This window comes from Phasianus colchicus, chromosome 1, assembly GCF_987193195.1.
Source record: "Phasianus colchicus chromosome 1, bPhaCol1.hap1.1, whole genome shotgun sequence".
NCBI lineage: Eukaryota > Metazoa > Chordata > Aves > Galliformes > Phasianidae > Phasianus > Phasianus colchicus.
The window spans coordinates 59,780,873-59,802,502 of record NC_143436.1 but is presented as its reverse complement, the minus strand read 5'-3'; the positions used below and the strand labels follow the sequence as shown (position 1 = coordinate 59,802,502).

The 21,630-nt window shown below is 41.1% G+C and overlaps 1 protein-coding gene across 7 annotated transcripts in view; it reads left to right on the top strand.

Annotated features, from left to right (window-relative positions):
- FGD4 (FYVE, RhoGEF and PH domain containing 4) overlaps positions 1-21,630 on the top strand; it is a 117,929-nt gene that overhangs the window by 41,439 nt on the left and 54,860 nt on the right. Inside the window, exon 2 of one of the 7 annotated variants that reach the window (XM_090144622.1) lies at positions 9,889-10,013. The exons of 3 other annotated variants lie outside the window; for them this stretch is intronic. Coding sequence is in view for 1 of the 4 variants with exons in the window: in XM_090144620.1 (XP_090000746.1) it covers positions 16,598-16,613 (16 nt within the window). In the remaining 3 variants the exon portion in view is untranslated. Of the gene's footprint in view, positions 1-1,551; positions 2,075-9,888; positions 10,014-10,396; positions 13,462-13,831; positions 16,614-21,630 lie in introns of those variants that run through there. 3 more of the 7 variants (XM_090144623.1, XM_090144630.1, XM_090144620.1) reach the window with 3 other exon arrangements.

The following is a 21,630-nucleotide window of genomic DNA, read 5'->3' as shown; positions in this document are numbered from 1 at the left end:
GTGGGTCTTTAAGAAACTTTTGGGGATGTAAAAATGGCTGATTTAGAGGCAGAAACTGTGGAGAAGATTTTCTTCCTCATTTGACACCGTGAGACTAAATAAAAATGACGTACCCAGCCCTGAGTGCTCACTGTCGTGCCAGGAGGAGGAGGGGACAGTGCTTCTCACTGAGCACTGGATGAAGATGAACGGTGCGAGGCAGAGTGATCCAATAGCCCTGGGGTGGGAAAATGCAGAGCTGCATTTTCTTCCATGCCTGCCACCAGTGCTCAAGGTCCTGTTTTGTGTAAGCAGCGCAGGTCACTCTCTCAGGTCACGTCGTGCTCAGTTGCTAAGTGCTTCGTAGTGGGGACAGTCTCACACAGCTCTCAGGCACAGCACCTCACCCACAGGCACTTGCAACGCTCACCAGTGGGGCTTCCAGTGCTGATGTGCTAGCGATTTAATAGTGATGTGTGAGGAAGACTGAGCTGTACTTGCTGTGAAACAAAGCTCACTTCCCTGTGCAGTGAGGTTGAGGGAAACTGAAAACTTAAGAGGGGAAGAAAATCACTGACCTCTGCCTGGGGTCACCCGAAGGAACAGGTGAGCTTTTTTGTCATGATGGGTTCCAGTGCAGGATTTGTCATCCCTCTATAAAATCCTTCTATAAGATCCATTGCTGCTCTGCAGGACCAGCTACAAGGGGATCAGGGGGTGAAGGAGGCAGGAAACCATTTTCCCTTCCTCAAAAGATCAGTTTGTCAGACCTGACTTAGCATACAGGACTTTGAAGTACAAATTTGGCTCAACTTTATTTAAAGTTACCCACAGATTTCTGACACACTGTTAGTCATATGCATTATATGGCTTCAAGAGTGAGGGAAACAAAAGTTGAATGCGTCAGCACATTCAGTCCATGAGCTACTGTGTTGCATACTTCACATCCTGTGGTTAGGACCTTAAATGGACTAGGATGTAGTCCTGTGTGACTCTACCCGTGTCATCATCTTAGAAGGGCTTAATATATTCTTCCCTAGCTCTTGTTTTCCAGACAAGACTGTTACTGGTTGCTCTGGAGAACTTACTACCTTCTCATCCCCAGCTGAGGTCAGTGGGAATCTGGCTGTGCTGAGCTGGTGCAAACCAATGCTGGAGGTGCATAGTGGTGCAGGACCTGGACCAGTGAGAGCTGTGGTTTCAGATCTAGCTTTGATGCCAAAAATCCAAAAGATTTTCCAGCCACACCCCCACCAGCAGCCTAGCTGTACAGCAGAGAAACAGCAGCTTCTGCCTGCTGAATGAGCAGCAGAAGCAAGAGCAGATAAGACTCAAAGGAGCTGAGACCAAAAGTAAGGAATTAGTCCATTCCTGGTGAATAAAACCTGGACTGGGAGAAAATAATGGGATGCTCTTGAAGAGCAATTGAAGGGTCCAGGAGATAGAGAACAGCCAGCACATGTTCCATTAGAGCTGAACTGAAACTCATTCAGGGAAAATAAGCCTTCCTTCAGAAAATAATTTTGCCAGGGGGGGAAAAACTGCTCTCAGCTTATTTCTCTGAACCCTTCTGCGCTTTAAAAAGACAAAAAAAAATTCTTGCTATCTCCACTTCCATCTTAGGATGTGCGTTACACCCGTTTTCCCCCATGGAGACACGGGTAGAGGCAGTGTCAAGGTTAAACCTGGTGGAAAGCTTTGTTAAAGGTGCTCCCAGCCTGCTGGCGAAGGCACGGCACCTGCTAGGCATGCCCAGTGCGCGCCCGCAGCCGGCTCTCCCTTTGGGAAGGATTTGCAAGGCTGAAGCACAAAGAGCGCTTGTTGCCCAGTCTCCGGTAGTCTCCCAGTGCTCCCACTAGCTGGGAAGGACTGGTTACCATGGAGGCTGCCATCTGTTCGCTCCCCGCTGGAATGTGATTATCCGTGCTGGGTTGGGAACCGGCACGAGCAGGGGAGCGTGTGCTGGCTGCAATTATCTGCAATGGAGTGTGGTAATGGAAGGCTTGAATGAGAGAGCTGGAGCAGCACATAAAGGGATTTTACGAAAACTGTTAATGTTTTCTAGCCAAGAGGAGTAAACGTGGCTTTCTGTAAGGTCAGTGCTGAATTCGTAACGTGTGCAGGTGATTTTTAATGGGGCGATGTATTTATGATTTGAAGCCGGTAGCACCACGGCAATAATGCTTATTGTTAGGAGTGCAGCGGGGAGGAGGAGTGGTTGTGTTTCAAAGATTTCTCTTTTGGTTCAAGCAGTTTAATTTGGGGTCATTAAAGCAGTAAGTCAGAACAATCACTGGCCACTCTGACACAAATGGAGCAATTCATATCTCTTGTCTTTATGAAATGCTGTTCGCTGCCAAATCTGTTTGATTCATATGCCTTTTCACATTGATTGCTTTTTGTCTGAGTGATAAATACATACATATATATATACATACATATATATGGGATAAGTGCTTTGTTTTTCATACTGTACTGAATGGTGAGATGGGGGGTAATGTTGAAACAGAGCCATCAATACAATAGATATTTGGGGTGTTTCGTTCAGTTTGTACAGAGGAAGCAGTGTAAGGTAGGCAGAATGCAGTATCAGTTTTTTCACTCTTCACTCCCACCCTCTGCCCCTGCTCTCAGCTCATGAACTGACCAAACATTTTGGAGTAGCTTAATTGTACAGAGACTTTGCACAAGTTTTCGGGATGCCCTGCAGACATTGTGACTGTCTTGTTGGGAGGATGTCATGGAAAGGAAGAAAATTGCAGGTATATGCTTGTGAGGCTTTTGTGTCCTCTAAAAGACATTTCTGCTACCCTCTAGGAGAAGGCATATTAATTTTTTTTTTCATAAGAAATGCATGATAAACGTTTGTTTGCAGTTTAAATCACTGGCATAAGGAGCACTAAAATTCATTCCTTGGAGTGCAGTTGTATGCCAAGTAGATAAAGATTTACACCAGCAAATATTTTTAGTCTTGTAGGGACTTTCCCTTTTCAAATAAAGCTCTTACACTGCATCCCTCTTGCCAGGATGCCATTTTCATTTGCTACGTGGGAGAATACTGTTAAAAGATTTTAATTAAAACCGTGTCGGTCCTAATTCTGCCCTCTGCTTCATGCATGTAAAATGTCAGTGTGTTGGAGTCCAGGAGAAAAGTTATCATTGTGGTTAATAAGTCGCTATTGCAGCATAGCTGTGATCAATTTTTAACCTCCAAGAGGCTTTCCAAGTCCTACTGTCTACCAAAAGTGTAGGAGGGAGGAAGGGAGTGGTTATTTCTTGGAGTACTTGCACTGTTGGTTGTACACCAGCTTTTCTTATGCTTCTTATGTCTGAAGTCCTTTCAGATGTTAGGTTACTCTCTCAAGTTGGTGGAACAGGGTGAGTCTTCTCAATGGAAGCTTCATTACCCTTATAATTCAAAATACTTCTTCTTAACCCCTTCTTTCTCCAGAATTTAAGCATTCTGTTGCCATTGAAGTGGGTGATCTGTGCAAATGCAACGGGCTGCAATGGACTTGTTCAGACGTGGTTGCATGTCTGTAATTGCATCATTAGAAAGAGCACAGGAGGCAGGTTGGCTTTTGTGTTTGGAAGGAGATCAGACTTTCACCCTTCAAACATAGCAGTGAAGCTTGCTGAGAGTGTCGGGAGAGAAGGGTAACTACCCTGAGGTTATCCTGGAGCTGATGTGGAATGTCTTTCTGTTCACTGATCCGCTTCTAGCAAGGCAGCTGTTGCCAGCAGAATTCCCTCTCAGTGGGGATGGGAAATACTGGATCAGTGACAAGTCTTTGCAGAAAGCAGCAATCATATTGACCTAAAGGTAACGTCTTGTATGTCCTCCTGGAAGTGATTACTCTTTATTGCTATTTAATGTGCTGGGAAGCTTGTTTTTCTACTGCCTTTGCTAAACCTGTTCCAAGGATAAGCAATGGGACTTTCCATTTGGCATTCTCCAGCTCTGCTTATTATATTCTCTGATGAGCAGAGGCCTGAGAAAAATATTATTTTTTTAATTATTATTTCCTTTTCTGAATGATTTCTAGGTGGCTGTTAAATACACATATTTTCTACAACTAAATTTTACTTTAGGTCACTAGGTCAGACTTGATTTGCAGATATGGGATTTAAAGACTAGGCACTCTTTAATCCATTTGAGCATCTGGCCTTTCATAGTAGGCATCCCATTTCCATCTAACAGAGCAACTGTTAAATGTCTGCTTGAAATTAATTATTTTTTAAAAGATTTATTTTAGACTTTGGTGGATTATTATGGGCAGCTCTAATATTTATGCTTAATGCAAACAAATGAGGGTCAGTGCAATCTGCTACATGATCTCTTGAAGGAGATTTGTTCTAAAACACTGGCTTTGTGGGCTAGCAGACATTGTACTCAGTAGTGGGATTTTTTCTTAGAATGGCAAACTCAATTTGATACATCGCCTTAGAAAAAAGGCACTCTGAATGAACTCCAAACTAATTAGTGCCTAGAAATACAGCCCAGTATATGGTGGGTTTTTCATAATCTTGTTTATAATAATGTGTATATATATCTATATATACACACACACTGAGCTTTTAGTGAGAGCTGCTACTAAATGGTGAAATCCTGAGTCAATATACAGGAGGCTTGCATATAAACGATCACAATTGTTCTCTTCAAACAGACAAGTCTTTCTGCTTTTCATTCGACGCATGACTGTGGAATGCTGTTTGACATGACTTGCCTTTATTTATACATTGTCTTCAGACTGCTACTTTGCAGAGTTTTTAAACGTGCTCAGTTTTTGATTCACATTCTCTCCTGCCATTTACTAGTGTATTGTGAGCATTAAGACAAAAACGCTGAGGGTCTGTACCGTTTCCTCATGGTAGCATGGCTATTTGAAGGTTAAAGCCTGCAGCTCCCTCTGAAGAGTTTGCTGTTTTGGGAAGTCTTGGTGCCTGTTTACAAACTGTTCCCTTTGCAACTCACACGGAATAATGGAGTCCTCGAGATGCTGGATGTGGGAGGACAAAGCTGCTGACACAGCACTGCTGCTGTTGGTCTGTCTGCAAGGCCTCACGTCTTCTATGCCTTGTCTGGGTGGGGACAAAATGCAGGCATTAACACTTCTTGGATGACACTAGGAATTGTTGTACCAGATTTCAGAAAACATGAAATTTGTTCGAAACTTCATGAATCTGAGAAATTGGTTCTAAAGCAGATCTTCTTACTAAACCAACGCAGTGAGGTATTCATGCATGAGTAAATGTGAGAGACTGGCAGTGCGTGGAGTCATGACACACCTAGGAATCGTGGCAGGTTTTTTTAGTCTATTCCAAGGGGGGCTGGAATGATTTCAGCAAACATCCCTTTCAGTTAATCATTGCTCAGACTTCACAGTTAGGAGAACGGAGGAGGCAAATAACTGCAAGCCAAATAACAAATGTTTTGAAGAGACATTATTTCAGAGGTTTTTGGTTCATCCAGTTGCTTTTACTGTACATAACAATTAGGTGTTGATTTTAAGTGCAAAAGTACTACTTGTTTTGATATAAACATGAGAATTGTTTACTTTGTAATGAATAAGCATAGCAAATACTTGAGTACGTTTGGAAAAGCCGAGCTCAGAAATGGATAGTCACTGACAACCATGTGATTTATGTCTCATTTAGCTGTTCAGTGGACTTCTCTTTCAGAACATAGATAATTACAGATTGTTACAGGCTATTAAAAACAAACTTTAACCACAACTTTAAACTGTAGAAAATGACCAAAAGGCAATGCTACATTGTGCTTCAGAAACTGAGCAAGAAAGATCAAAATCATTGGCTGTATCATGAGAGTCTTGTTATCAAAACACTGAAACAGATGCTTGAGAATTGAATTCTACCTATCTACCCAGAGCCAATAGCCATGGCCAGTCCTCAGCGCTTCACAGGACAGGGAATGGAGAGCAGACGTGTTTTGGATCAGAAGGAAGGGAAGTCGTCTGGTCTTGACAGTTGGCTAGTAGGAATGCTATTCCAACTGTTCATCTTTAGAGGATTCTTCAGTGCAATTTTTAATGCTTGTTCTTGACTACCTCTGCAAGCTTCTGTTAGCTTGTATATATCCTTTGGTTTATACTTTGCTATTGTGGCTTCCTCATTCACCTTCACAAAGATCATATAGATGCAGCTAACTGTGCTATTCAACATTATTCCATTTATGCTTACACTTTGGGAAAACAAAAATTCCACATTCGTCTCCAGTTAAGTAGGAGCTGTGATTACAGCTCGGTGTTTCTGGTATACATTTGGTAGCTGAGATTAAAGATATGTACCTTTTGAGCTTTCTCAGCTGATGATCTCTACCTAAGACTGAGGCTTCAGAAGTCTTGAATTCCATTCTTTTTTGTAGTCAGAGGTTTTGTTTTGCAGGCACTGAGCTGTGTCAGGCAGCGTGTTGTGTTCCCTGGAATGCTGGGTGGTAGAAGGAAGATGAGCTCAAAAGCTTTGAGTAACGGTTTGATTCTGTACTTAGTTATTCCTGCAGGGTAAAACTCACACTTTCCTAACTGGTGTCTCCCAACATGAATTTCATCCTGCCACATTCCACTCCCAATTCTTACACGAATTAACATTTTCGTCTTCCTCTTCTTAAGGAGGTCACTGCTAAGGAAAATGAGTGAAAGCGTGAAGTTTATTTTCATTAATTTTAAATAGTTTATGATGGCTTTCCATATAATGCTTTCAGTACTTACACTGAGACCGATATCTGTCACCTAGAAGAAATATCTTGATGCTTCTTTACATGCGTTCAACACGATTGAGTATTGAACAGCTGTTAAGCTTGCCAAAATATTAAGAGTTCATAGTTTATAAAACTGCATCTTTCCTGCCACTTCCCTTTTTAAGAATTCTCTGGCAGCTCTGTATGCCAAGTCAACTTCCATGACTAATTTTGATGTCGATTCTCTTCAGTAGCTCTTGTTCATGCCATTGCTTGGAGCCCTATTTTGCTGTTATGACTTGGACACCCACTGTAAAGCAACTGGCAAGCTTTCTTGTCCTTTGGCTTGTCATGATTTCCATGTGTGAGTCAGTTTTAATTGTGGAAGCTGCTAGGAAATCTTAAAAATAACTACTCGAAGTCGAAATGAAATGGAAAGCTTAGAGGTGAATTAAAACTTTATCTGAAACTGAAAACACAACACAACCTAATCTGATGAAATATTCAGAGGTAAGTGTGTGAACGCTGTTTGCACTCAGTGAAGTCAGCAGTGCTGCACTGTTCTGTCTGCAAGCATTGTGTTATTTTTGGTACATGCTCTTTAGAAAAAATTCATCCAGCTTGCTGTAGGTAAAGCACAAGTTTTTACTCATTTTGCTGTTTGTTCTGCATGCTGTGGCCTTGCTGCTGGCATAAGGGTATGATTGCTACTTTGTCATGTTTTTAATGTGTTTGTCTGCAAAGCTGCTCTTGTTAATTATAAAATACGTTCTTTGTAAACAATCGACTTAAATTTTCAAGGCCCGTCTTGTTGCTGATGTTAGCCTGGTATGACTGAGAATATTCCCAAATTTTCTTAATTTCAAAAGATTATGAAAATTGTAGAATGTTTTTTGCTTATTGTTTAACACAGGAATAGAACATCAGTTGCTAGCTGAGAGGGTTGGTTTTTTTTTTTGCGTATACATGTGTGCCCTGTGTAAAATCTTCAGCATATGTGAATGATCTACAAAGCTAACAGAAATGTGATATGACTGCAATTTCATGTAGACGTTTGTAGTGAAAAACAATGCATGGGACACACTCATTATGGGAAGGAAATCCACTCAATCCAGTGTGATCTGCTTACAGTTATTTGATACTGGAGTCTATTCATCATGTTTTGATTTATTAAGATTTTCTTTGTGGATCTTGAGTACTATTTCAATCCACGTTTGTCTCAAAATCAGGTGAAATTTTAGAATCCATTTCCATAAGAAAGGCAACAATGGCTTTTTACTATGCATGTTTTATAGCTGGCATTTTTTCTGATTCTGGGGTTGTGGGGATTTTTTTGATTTCATACACAGCAGCAAAAGGACTGTGAGAAAAAGCTTATTCTTTGTTTTTGTGTTAAAATAGATGATGAAAAGCTATTAGAGGCTGAGCTGATGAGGTTTGGGGTGTGGATAGTGATAATTTAAAGGAAATTATAGTTTCATTAGTGCTGATGCAGTCTCCATGAAGGCTGTGTTTAACTGTCAGTGTAACTTCACTATGTAAAATGGCCAGTCATGACTGTCACTGATCTTGCACCCATATTGTATCAAAAACTGAAATAAACTTCTAAATTATGTCATTTTTTGACTACATGCTGTTATCATCACCTTCCTTTTCTGAAATAATTTTGTTTGGGAAATCCCTCTTGGTCATTTTTCTTTGGACACTAGAATTTAGCAAGGCTAGATCATAGAATCATGAAATTGTTTGAGTTGGAAGGGACCCTTAAAGGCCATCTGGTCCAACACCCCTGCAGTGAATAGGGACACCCACAGGTAGATCAGGTTGCTCAGAGCCCCATCCAGCCTGACCTTGGGTGTCTTCAGGGAAGGGGCATCCACCATGTCTGTGAGCAGCCTGTGCCAGTGCTTCACCACCCTGACTGTAAAAACCTTGCTTATATCCAATCTAAATCTCTTCCCTTTTAGTTTGAAGTTATAGACTGGAAAAAAATAAAAAAATCAGTAATATTTACTAGTGGCAGGAGCTAATAAGGCTAAAAAAGACTCTGTAAAGAAGTCCCAGTTTGCTGACTATCCCATAAGTACTAGATTGGGCTGGTCCTAATAGGACAAAGAGTCTAAAGCTGTTTGTATGTTTAAAGCAGAAGGAAATAGTCCTGATAGTGGAATTTTTTTAGTCACAAGATGTTCTTAGGAACTGATGTGTTCTGGAGAAAGTTACCCTGATGTGATGGGGATGTTGGAAAAGTGTGGAAGGGAAAGGACAGCAGTATTGTGCTACCAAGTTTCTCTTCTCCAGAAAGCACAGTCAGAGTAGGTTAAAAGTGTTGAAAACACTTTTACTACTGCATACAAGAAATACAAGTGGGATTTGAGAAGAGACCAAACAAATTCATGGTGAATATGCCTGTCAGCAGCTGTAAAATACAGTGTGAATACATCCGCTGACTCCAATCCCTAGACAACAAATGCTGGAAGCCATGGGCATTGGGGGAAGAATCATTATGAGCTTCTGCTAGGTTACCCAAATATTTGCTACTTGTTCTTTTCAGCTATAGGATATAAGATTGAATGAATTTTATTTATTTATTTTTTTTCTTGACCACGGTTAGTAGTTTTTATGTGCTTATCTACGCTGGAAATGTACTGATGTCTCCCACTCAGGTGCTTATCATGAATCTTTCATGCTGTTTTTTTGTTAACTCCAAGCAAAAATGATGTCTTTTATATTTACTATCTGACACTGCCCAAACTTATTTTTTGTTTTTATTTCTATATAGAAACAGAATCACTCTCACTGTGTTCTGACCTGTTTCACTGGTGAATCTTTGGGTTTTTAACATGGCAGGGATAGTTTTAAAGCTGAGGATGCAGCCTTTCACCTAATGGCTAAATGTAGAGAAAAGTCTGTGTGATTATTTTTCTAGTTTGGATTGCGTTGTTTGGTTTGGTTGCTGGTTTTTTTGTTGTTATTGTTTTCCTGGCTTATTGTTGTTGTTGTCCCCCTCCTAAAACGAGCATGTTTTTTTTTTTACATATAATGTGTGACCAAAAGCTAAATTAACCGGAAAAGGAGAGTCTGTGTTCTTCAGCTGTTTTGCAAAGTTGTTAAATGAGCAATATATAGAATCTGCAGGTGAGGAAAGCTGGGTGGCACAGTGCTACTGGCATAGGTCCCAAACATCTCCTTCCCCTCTTCTCTTTTTCCAGCCTTCTGTAAAGGAAGCATGTGGCTTTCTGTGGTAGCAGCTACCACATGGTTCTCACCTGATGAGCACCAGCCTGGCACCGCTGGGCTCTGGTATTGTAGACCTCCATCCTGGCTGGAAGCAGTGGTAAGTGGCCTCCTTGAAGGTAATGGGGTCACTGGGGATTAAGCAGCACCTGCAGTGCAGGCAGGAGAGCTGGAGAAGTGGTTTTCCTCAGGAAAAGGCATGGGGAAGGGAAAGCATGAATACAGCATGAGGAAGGGCAGAGCTGCCAGGCTGCAGGGTCTCCACTTAGTATTTATTTGCTCACTGTATGCTAGTCTAACAGAAAGGATAGCACTGTAGTCACTTCCTCTTCCCTAAATTGCAACATGAGACTTTTCTCTCAATTTTGTAGAAACTAGCCAGATTAAAAATATTAAGAACAGGAAGTGTAAGAAATAGAAAATTGTTGAGCTATTTATTTTTTTAATATTTATTTTTACTGGACAATCAAACTCAGTTAATAAGGCAAAGCCTTTGTCCACTTCTCATATTTTAAATCAAAATTCTTTTAGCAGTTGATGATCTTTCTACTAGAGAAGATTACTTGAACAATGAACCACAATTTCCTGGATTTTTTGTAAATACGGGAAATAGTTGAAGTTACAGAAGCACAACTTTATATGGTTAGGAGATGGCAGTCACATGCTGCTCAAACATCTTCAGGAGAGGTCTTTTATTTTTGTAGAACTATGAGCATTTAATTATTTGCTTGGAGGGCATTGTGTTGCTTGTATGCTTCAAGTAAATTGCAGACACTGAGATTCGACAGTGACAAATGCTGTGCAAACATAGGACAAAAAGGCAGACTTTTCCCTTAAGAACTCCTATTACATGTCCTTTGGGCTTTTGTGCAGCTACTGGCTTTCCCTTTGGAGCATGTGTTACAGCTGAGCTGGAGGAGGGAAAAAAGGATGGAAAAATACTGATATTTGCTTTCGAATTGTAGCATGGCAACTACTTATCTCACCTTCCTTGCTATTGCTTGTTTCAAACCCAAATCCTTGCACGTGAACCAGGAGAGCTGTGCCCCTGGTACAGGGTGGGGAAAGCCATGGATGTGACAACAGGCAATGAGTTCATTGCCTTCCATGGCTGCATGGAACTGATTGAATAGTTTTTATTCTCAGAACTGGAAGGGTAAGTGCCATCATAACACAATTGTTTCTGTTATGCTGCAGATCCAGGATCCCTCATAATGTCTCTCACCTCATGATGGCTGACTTATGTATTTAAGGTCCTATTGTTGGTTTTTGTTACGGTAGTCCTAAATACTCATTTCTAAACTGTCTTCACACTCAGCCCAATGCTGTCTGGACTTACCCTTGTTCGTTTTTAATCCTTGGTCACTTGTTTCTGTAGGTCACTTGCTGATTGTAGAGGTTTGTTCCCCGTTTTATTTTTTGGTGGGTACATGCAAAACTTGAGTTGTACCATTGCTTCTTCCTTCCTCACATGACTGGGTGGCAAAGCCTAAAGAACGCAGCTTAATGAGACAGCATGTTACTAGGTTTGCTTACTGGAAGGAATTTGTCCTCTCTCTCCCTTTCTCCTTCTGTTGACACTGAAGCTCATCTGACCCCATAGGCCAGCTCAGCCTGCCTGCTAAGTTATCAGACCAATCCAAGGAAAAATTAGTATGTTTCTGGCAGATTAGTGACCTGAACTGGCTTTTGGCACTGCCAGAGAAGACTCAGCAAGGAGAGGAAGAGCAGCATGTTCCTTCATCAACCAGTAGCTTGACATAACCATCCTCTTGGGCTGCTCACTGATTATCTTGCCTTGCCTCTCCTGAGGATATTGGGCAGTCACGCATGAATTTCACCCTTTGTGTACCCATTCAGGGCTTTCTGTCAGTGCTTCACAGATACTGCATTCAGTCATCATTAACCTCTGCAGTCACAGGCTGTCCCCCACTACTGCCCCTGGATGAGATGTCAGAGCTGAGTTAATGTGACAGGCTGGCACTGGTATGAGCACTTGTGTTCCTGCTGAGCTGTGCAGTGCTGTGATTTCCACTATGCATCTCACAGAGCTTGTCACCTTGTAGAAAGCACTGGTTCAGCTTGCTGAAAGAAACCTGACCTGAAAGAAAACTGCTTTGCTGATGGAGATTTTCCTGCTGGGTTACATCTTGGGCTGATGGTTTGATAACAGTGAATCTTGACTACAGCTGCAAGGGGGGAGTGATGGGAGTACGATAAGTTTGTGTACTAGAACCATTAGACTGAAATGCATCTGTAACATAACACACATCCTTGAGGGTGTTGTCTTCTCCCTTCCTTAGCAGAGAGGAAACTTCTGAACATCTGTGTGGTAGTTTCCCTCATATGCAGATCCTAACAGCTGGCTGCTTGACTTTTTAAACCATTTACTTTGTTGCCACGCTCAGCTTCTGCAGTTTTACTGTCCATTTATGGCACGGACTTCCTGCCTTTGATTGCTATGTACTGCACTACTGACAACAGAAACCACAGAGCACCAGTGGTAGGGCTATTTTGGGCTTTTGCATTTGTCTGAAGCCTCAGTATACTAGGCAGTGGTCAGACAACAAGCAGATGACAGCCTGCACATCAGCCAAGCAAGAAGGTACAGCAAGAGGAGGAAAAAGCAGCTGCCCCTCAACTAAGCATGCCTGGCAGTGGTTTGTATCCAGCCTCCAGCATTGCATCACTTTTTACTGATCTTACATTATTCCAAGAGTCAAGAAAGGGACAGCACAAGGAAGGACTGACAGGAGAGTGGACTTCTTTGGGGTAAAGGTCTGCAATACCTTGCTCGCTAATCCCATTATCCGATGAACAGTGGGGAGCCAAGCCAAACCCTCACTGTAGATTATTGCAGAGGTTTTAAGTCTGGCTTTTAGCAGCACTTTGAAAACTGTTTTGGATTAGTGACAAAGCATGTTTTTGCCCAGGACCAAATTACCGTGCTTTTGAAGAACTGGGGTAGAAAGAAAAAGGGAGAAGGTTAGTAACAGTGTGAAAAAAATTATATCTACTTTATAGGAGCCATGTAAAAGGTGCCTTTTTAGTTGTTGTGGTTTCAAGTCTCTTCTTGGATTAACAGAGATATTTAAAGATCTGTCACAGGAGAAAAAAAAAAAAAGAGGGTATGCTTTCAAGGTAGAGAGCACTGATATTTTGGAATTCAGAAATGCTTTTGCTGAGTTCTATATTAGAAGGCTCTTAGGTTTCTGATCCTTCAGACGGGACAAAAATCACTTTTTTTCCATCACCGGCTTGCAGAAACTTCATGTCATATTCTGACACAGTGTTCTCAGCAAAACTCTTCTAACACAGTGCTTGAAGTGAGTCTGCAATAGGAAGCCAGCTGAAGGCAGTCAGGCTGAATGCTGGTCTGTGATTCACTGTCACATGTGCTGATTTGTTTTCAGGGGTGTGTGTCAGTATGGAGTGTTGCCCAAGTAGCTCTTCAATACTTTGTTCAACTTTTCAGATTTCCTGAGAGTGCTCATGATCACGTGACTTTTCTCAGCTACAGCTTCATCAAATTCAGAATATTCCAAGAGGTAAATAATTTGTGCCTCCCCTTACCTGCAAAATGGGAGAAGTGTTAAGAGAGTTTGTAAAGTTTAGTTTCAAGAGTGCCTAGAGTTGGAAAACAGAGTAAATGTCCTATATTTACTGTGAGACGTCTGTAAAAATGCTTTAGAACTAGAGTGTTGAAGTCCTATGATTTTGTGCTGAGAAAACTCAGTTATGTAGAATGTCGCTAGTTCAGTGTGGATCAAACCCACAGTGGTTTTAGTTTGAATAGTTTTTTTATTTGTATGTATTAAATGACATCAGCTACACAGTGGTATGATTTTAATTACCCACTAATGAGAACATTTCATTTAACTAGCTATTCTCTATGCCCGTTATCTGATTTTAAAGAAATTTAATAAAATTAGCTTTATTCCTTAGTTTACTTACTATCAAGTTCATATGAAAAGTTCTAATGAAAGGTAAGACACAGCTGTGCCTCTTGTCAGTGTGCTGACAATTAATATGACATCTGAGTGTAGGTTGTACTTTGTACTATCTCTGTTCTTGAATAAGCAAAGCTGGATATAAAACTCATGTGAAACCGGGGGAATAGGTTAACAAGATGTCCCCATTGTATCTGTTCTAATCTTCCCTAAGTCACCTTATCTGCTAACTAATCAAACAAAGATAAAACAATTAATCTTTTACCTTTTTTAAGATGGAGCTAAGCATGTGTTTTGAAGTTAAAAGTTAAGCCTTGGAGATGCCTTTATATCTGTTTTAATATTGCTTCTTGAAATGAAATAAACTTCACAATTTCCTTCAACTTTGTAAAATTCTTTCTTTACTGGAGAAAATCAGTTGCTGCAGTTGCTCTTTTTGAGCTGTTGCTCAAAAAGTTGTTGGATGGGTAGAAGATGGACCCTACAGAGCAGATCAGAGCTCTGATCTGGTGTCTTTTGTGCCTTCCATCTCAGGGTGTGTCTCTCACCTCAGACTTTTGAGGTATCAGCAGAACCTGAGAGCTCAAATGTCATCCCTCCCACACAGCTCTTGTGAAAGAGTTTGAAACAGTTGTGGTACCCACAAAAGGGAGAGTTGGTGGCTTGTTGCAGCACTGCTCTGATGGCCCCTCGCCTTTTCTTCTCTTATGGTGGTCAGTAGCTCATATTTACATAATTGTTTTTGCTGTTAATATTATTTTGCAGCCATTTCTTTTAGCTTTCCAACCCACTGTGTTGCTTGTGTGAGAATGGAAAACTTCAATGCTGGATCTCATCTGCATATAAAATCTGCCATCTGCTTCGATAACATACATTATCAGTGATTGTCCTGTGTTAGAAAGATGCATCAGGTTGTAGGAAGACTGGCAAAATCACTGGCAAGTGGACAAAACAGGCTGATGGGGAAAGTGTGTTGTTTAAAATGTGGGAAACAAAGGAAAATGTTATCTTCTCTACAAAGGCTTTTCTGGAGAGAAGCAGTGTTCTGTTGTAGGCTTCTTCTGTCTGGAAACCCAAGTAAGGATGTGGTCTTTGAATTATTGGAGATGAACTTCATAATGGACACATAACCCATGCATTGGGTTTCTTAGTCTAGTCTCTTAGTCCAGTGTTTTATAAACTTTGACATTTGCATGCTTTTTGATTTAATGGCGTATTGATGACCCAAGTTAGTGAGATTTGTGTCTTTAAAAGGTCCTGGGGTTACTGGCTAGGAGTGACAAGTATGGCAAACTGCAGCTTCCACTTTTAGCTGTTAATAAAACACATGCCCACAACAAAAACAACACATGAGAGTGTGTCAAAGTGCTAAAAAAGGGTTCCATTTAGATTTCATAGCTGTGTGCACAGAACTCAAGCCTCATCGTCTTGAGAAGTAAAATGTGCCAAAGTTTTGAAGTCAATAGGGGAAAATAGTTGTTTTCACTGGTTTTGGCAAAAATCCCTTTGCTCAACATCTGTAGTAGAAAGGAAATAATTAGCTGCCCTCATCCAGTGAGCTGTCTCCTCAGTGAAAAACAGATATTCATAACAATGGGTTGTTTTGCAAGTGCATTCCCTGTAACCCTTGGTAGTCGTCCTTCATAGCAGTTCTGCAGAGGCTTGCTTGTGCATAGCCCTGAGCATGAGGCTTAGGAGTGGGCCTTGGAGGAAGGGGCTGCAGGGAGATGTGGTTTGGAGCTGTGGCTGGAGATGACCTCAGCTGCAGTGAATGAAGAGCTGGCTGCTGTATTCTGATTCATATTATCCAAATTGACAGGGCTGGACTATAAATCCTAGTTTCTTTCTCCTCCTGGTATAACTGCGTGCCAGCCTGGGACCACGTGATGGGAGAGCTCACATGTGAGCAACAACAAAATGCTACTTGCTGTAACTTCTCTTTTCAGTTAGTCCTTTCACTTTTCAAAAATTTGCATTTGCACAGTTCAGAATTCATTGTAATCTCTTTGTGTCGTACCCTTGGGCACAGGATCTAGTTTGTGCCGTTTAAAAATTGATTTCAAGTGATTGCGGGGAGCTTTAATCTGTGCCAAATGGGATAGCATTTTTCATGAAAAGAAGACTTTTCTGGTCACTGCGTCAGCATCCTGCACAGTGTGTTTACATTGTTCTAGGAATAAGTTTACATACAGATTAAACAGGGAAAAATACTATTAGAAGCATGCACGATGCACTGTAAATGGAGAACAAAGTCCCAACCACAGAGTCACTACTTGTCCTTTAACCTTGACACTGCTTTATTTTCAAAGAGCAATGCAGTTAATAGAGGCAAAACTTTCATAGCAGCAGCTGGGGCATTAGACAAAACAATTTACCGTCGTCCCTCCTCCTCTCTCTCCTCCCTTTTCCAGCAGTGTGTCGTTACATAAGCTGATTTCTTTGTTTTTCCTCTTTAATAGTGTGCAGGCTTCACTCCTTTCTCTAAGCTGACTGGCTTGCAGGCTTACGTTTTTCCTCTCAAAACAGGCTGGCCTTCAAAGAGGAGGAGCACAGCGTAATTGAAAGAGCCGGCCTGTAAACTGCCGGCATACGCTGCAAGAAGTTCTTTCTGACAGCTTACAGTCGTGTAAATAGGATGCATGGGAGCGTGCCATAGGGTTATTACTGTTGTGAAAGCAATTCCTCGTGCAGTGTTACCGGAATAGATTAAAAAAATAATAATAATTTTTTAAAAATGTCTTCTGAACCAGGTAAGATCGAATGGGATGCTTCTGTTAAACCTTATCTCTTCAAGGCTTGGGGAATTTGACCAGAGGCACGAGTCAGATTTTCTAGAGGGGTGCCTTGTAGCAAATAAACATGTTAAAATCCAGCTGCTGTGAGGCAATACAACTGGAATGTGATGGTGTCTTTTTGCTCCTTTTCTGAGTAAATGAGATTGCAGTTGCTTGAGCTGCTTGCCCAGTAAATCTGCCACACGGGGAACTGTGTTACTTTTGGCTCATTCTGCAGTTGCTTTCACTAGCTAGAGACTTTCTAAAGCAAATCAGTTTTGTGATGTTTATTTCTACTTTTGACACATTTGCCAGGCTTATAGAGATCTCTTCATAGCTGCAAAGTTTCTATAGCACTTTTGTGAATCAGCAGTTGAAATCTCTCTCTTATTGTTTTAGGAAATAGGTGTACACTTCTGACATGCTTAGCTTTTCTTAGAGTGATCTTGCAACAATCCATTTAACTTGCGCTTACACTACTATTAATATACAGAACAGGATATTCTCTTATTCTTCCTTTTCTTCTTGCACCCTTTGAAAGGTGTGAGGTTTTGCACTGCAAATATGTTTCTAACTTAACTTCTAAGAATACTTTTCAAATTTCTGCCCTACGTGTGAGTGCATTTTGCAATTCTGAGAAAAGTTCAAATTAGGGTAAGTTGAACTAATAGGGCTTGTATTCAGCCCTAACAGCTACATATTTTTATTTCAGTTCTCCACAGAGCTACAGGTGAAATAGGACTGTGGGAGGTTTGGGTTCAGCATGCTAGTTTCCCTCTGGAAAGCCTTCTGGAAGTGAATAGGAAAGGGAATGATTGCATGGATAAACTTGAGGGATTTGCTAGAGAAACTTGGAGCAGATGCATGCAAATGTCTCTGCCTCCTGACTTCATTGTTGGTGGGCATCCTATTTTTCATGCCTACAAAGAGCACTTGTTTTAAAATTTTATCCTGGATCCTTTTCTGTTTCATTACTCTTTCCCTAGAGTGATAACCACTTGGCAGAATGGGAATCATACTTTTACTCTCATTCTTTGTGTATCACTTTTCTGAATCCTGAGAAAATTGTACATATGGTTGTAGGAAGCTTTTTTTTTTTTTTTTTTTTTTTTCCCCCCCCACGAGTCTTTATCTTAAGAGAAGTTTTCTGGGATCTGTATGCATGTTCTCTTCCTGTAAATGCAACACATAACCCTGGTGGACTTTCAGGAAGCTTAATGGAGTGCCATGACTACTATTTCTGCTATTACTTGTCTTTCTTTTTGCCCTTTGGCTTATATTTGGTGATTTCATCTGGCAGAGGCCTACACCATACTTGCTTGTAACAATGGCAATATGAATGTAAAGGACACTGGTGAAGCTGTGATCTCTGAGTATACCCAGAGATCATGGCATTTTTTCAGGCAGTGTCTTTGCTTCAACTCTGATTATGAGTTATATGAAAGCAGTTAGCACAGTAGTGGACTGTCTTGGAAATACCTCGCTTGAAGGGCTAGCAGAAGGAGCTTCTAGCAGTGTGCTTTTAGAGCATGTAGGTACCTCATAGCATAACCTCTTCAGAATGCTATCAGTGAAACCAAAGTGCCTAGGCAGTATGCATAGAAAAGGTGATATGAAGTAGTTCCAGTCTATGCAGGTTTGATATCAAGCAAATATCCCTTGACATTCCTATATTGCATCAGAAAGACATTTGGAGTTACTGTTTCTGCTGTCTCTTGCTGGAGTGCTGTCAGCTTACAGTCAGAGGTGGGTGAGACGGAATCACTGAACCAGAAGGGAGAGTGCCTAGTCATGGATGTAAATTCACACATCATTTTAATCACTTCTCCAGTAATGTCAAAAACATGCAGTTGAGATTGTGTCCATAGCCTAAGCAAAAGAATTCTTCTAAGTATTGAAGGCCAAATACATGAATTTTGTAGAGCCTACCTTTTCTCAAGCTTCAGTGTTTTGGAAGAAAGGATTTTCGTGGCTTTCTTCTTATTCACTATAAGATGAAAGCACTGACAAACTGATCTCAGGCAAAGTAATCTTGCAAACTTCCATGACACTGTCACCCGCAGAAGTCACCAGAGAGCTAGGTGTTCTCATTAGCACCATCACTTCACTTTGCACTGCCACTGCAGCCCCCAGAGTCTTCTGCAAGTCTTTTCCATGCTAGGTGCTATGTAAACAGAGAAAGCCAGCCTGATGGTTTACGTCAGTGCTCGTCAACCTAAAGAAATTGTTGAGTGTTTACTAAAAATACAAACTAGCTATGGCACACTTCTTTCCCCCCATCCTTTCCGCCTGCTCTGGGCTTATGATCATTATAAGACAAAAGCATTAAACCCTTCAGGGACTGTAAATGTAGTGCCTGTGTGTTCCTAACAGTTGGACAGGCGATACTTGACAGGGAGGAGAGTAGGCTGTTAGAAAGCACAATCTTTGCTTTATTTTGTTGTAAAAATATTTAACATATTGTGACTGCTCTCACTTGCTTGTGAAGAAGCCCATACAAGAACAGCATGTCACTTGGTCGGGGGGAGAGTGGAGAAAGGAAGGAGGGGAGCAACAACTGAGTAAGGTCATAAAAGGTGGAGAGGGCCTGGAGTGCTGCCAAAACTTGCATTGTGAAAGAAATGGAACGTACAGCCTTAGACAAATGTTATGAGATTTTTGTGGGTTGGTTTTTATGAGGATTAATTTCATAGATTTTGTTTGGAAGACTTTCTTCCCCAGCAGCAAGCTGTCAGGTTTTTTTGTTTGGTCAGTTGGTTGGTTGGTTTGTATTTAATGAATATTTTTATACTCTTTCTTCTGATGCCAAACAGTGAGACTTAAAGGAAAATGATAAATATCGCATAGGAGTCTTTGTGGTAGGGCTGCAGTTCTGTGAGCAGCTCACCTGATCAAATGGGAAAGTCCTGCCAAGGGGCTGCCCAGTCCTTCTTTTAGACTTTCTCAAGCCATTTCAGCTCACACACAGGAGAAAATGAGTATGATAAAAAGAGTGTATTGTTTTCTGCTGGGATTCCATTGGCTTGGAGTTAAATCCAAGAAGTATTAGAATTGGTAAGAAGTAAGTGGTGAGAATTCAAAGGATGGTGTGGGAACGAGGGGAATAAAGCATCCTCTTCTTTGTGGGTTTGTTGTTTGGTTTTGAGCAGCCTTTTTTGGTCTGTCCAGAGACCATAAACATTTTCATTTTCAGAATATGTGCAAAGTGAAAAGTTGCATGGCCTTCAAGTGTGTTGGACAGAACTTGAGCTCTTTTAAATTTGTTTCTGTTCATGAACTGCTGGTGGCTTTAATATATTTTTTCTTCTGCATGACCTTTTCTTAAAGCATTTCCTATCCATTTGCTCATTGGAAGATAGAGAAGTGATTTAAACAATCATCTGACTGTCGAACTTTTGGGAACAGAGTGGTAAATATTCATCCCAGTCTTCATGAAGAAAAATACTGTAATTTTCCAAATTAAGTTTTATGAGATGACATTTTAAATTCATCATATAGTTCTTATTTTTTAAAATATATTTTAGATAGGATTCTGGAAGAGAGAAGATGGAGAAATAAATAAAGTTGCTGTGAATTTGTTTATTTTGGCTATGTCATAGCATAGAATGTATGGTGTTGAAGAGGTGATGGCACTGATGTGCAGGTCTGTTAAGCTGAAGGGAACTCTGTGACCAGCAGCACAAGCAGGAGTTACCTCTGGCAGTGTCAGGCTAAGGCTATATGCCCCATTTGGATTTCAGGCAATATGCATCCTTCCATAGGGATGATTAGAAGCTGGTGAGTTAGCATTATGATCTCTTTGTCTTGTTCTTTATAGGCAAGACACCACATACAAACTGCCATGATTGTGGTAGGTTCTGAGGAGACTGCACAAGGAAGGTCCTTCTTAAATAATTTCAAGAAGGCCCTAAGTGTACTTAAACCAGGCTTTTCATGGCTATTCTTACTTTTTTTTTTTCCCCCCTAACCAGGTCAAAAGCAGGAAGTGCTTGAATTCTTGTGAAGTGTCCAGCTTTGGGTTCTTTATATTTCTGTTTTGGTTCAGTGAACCATTCCCAGGGAGCTGCTTGTTTTTCTCTGTCTTCTAGATGATGGTTGTTAATTACTTGGCGAGGAAGACCGGAGTGCTCCAGGAGGCTGACAGCGGGCTGTGTGCCCCTCACACAGGGGAGGAAAAGCATTCTCTGCTGAACAGCTGGAGCAGCATGCAGCTGCACTGCTGGTACTTATTTATGGGACTGCAGCCACATGTTTCACTCCATCCCCTCTTTGTCCTTTATCAAGTGCACAGTTTTAGGCATATTTTTAACCTTTCAAATAACGGAAAGTGTGCCTGGTATCCTGTTGTGGTGCTATTGTGCAGTTATCACCCTGCAGCCTGTTCTTTAATTACAGCATATTATTTCAAGTCATGACTCACTTATTTTTAGAGAAGAGATTTTTGATTTTTATTCCCTCTCCCTCCTGTTTCCTCCAACTGTAACGTCTGAGAAGTGATTCAGTAGAATTAACATTATCTAGTGGCTACTTTCCTCTCAAAAAGGAGTCTTGTTTTCCTTTCACATTTGCATCCTTGCCCAAGCTCCAGTGCATCTAAGGTGAATGAAAGAATGTGGAGGAGCGCTAGTTGCTGCTATTTTTCTAGTGGGATTACATTTTTGATGGCTTAACCTTTCCAGACTGCATCCTGAAGCTAGATGCATGCCAGTACTGGTGCAAAGAAAGCGCTGGCAGCAGGCAGCTGGGAGGGAGGGTAGTGGGTAAAACAACTCATATCCAAGCTGGCTGGCTCTGGGATGGTTTTGGGTTGTCTCATCTGGCTCAACACACTGTGACTGCCTCAGCAGCCGGATATGGGAAGTACTTCCTATGTATCAGGGACAATTTTATTGGCTGGTATAGAATAATTGACTTCTGTTTGGATCCTTGGCCATTCTGCAGAAAAATACATATGTATTTATACCTTTAAGTTGCTTGAATGCTGTTAGTGTGT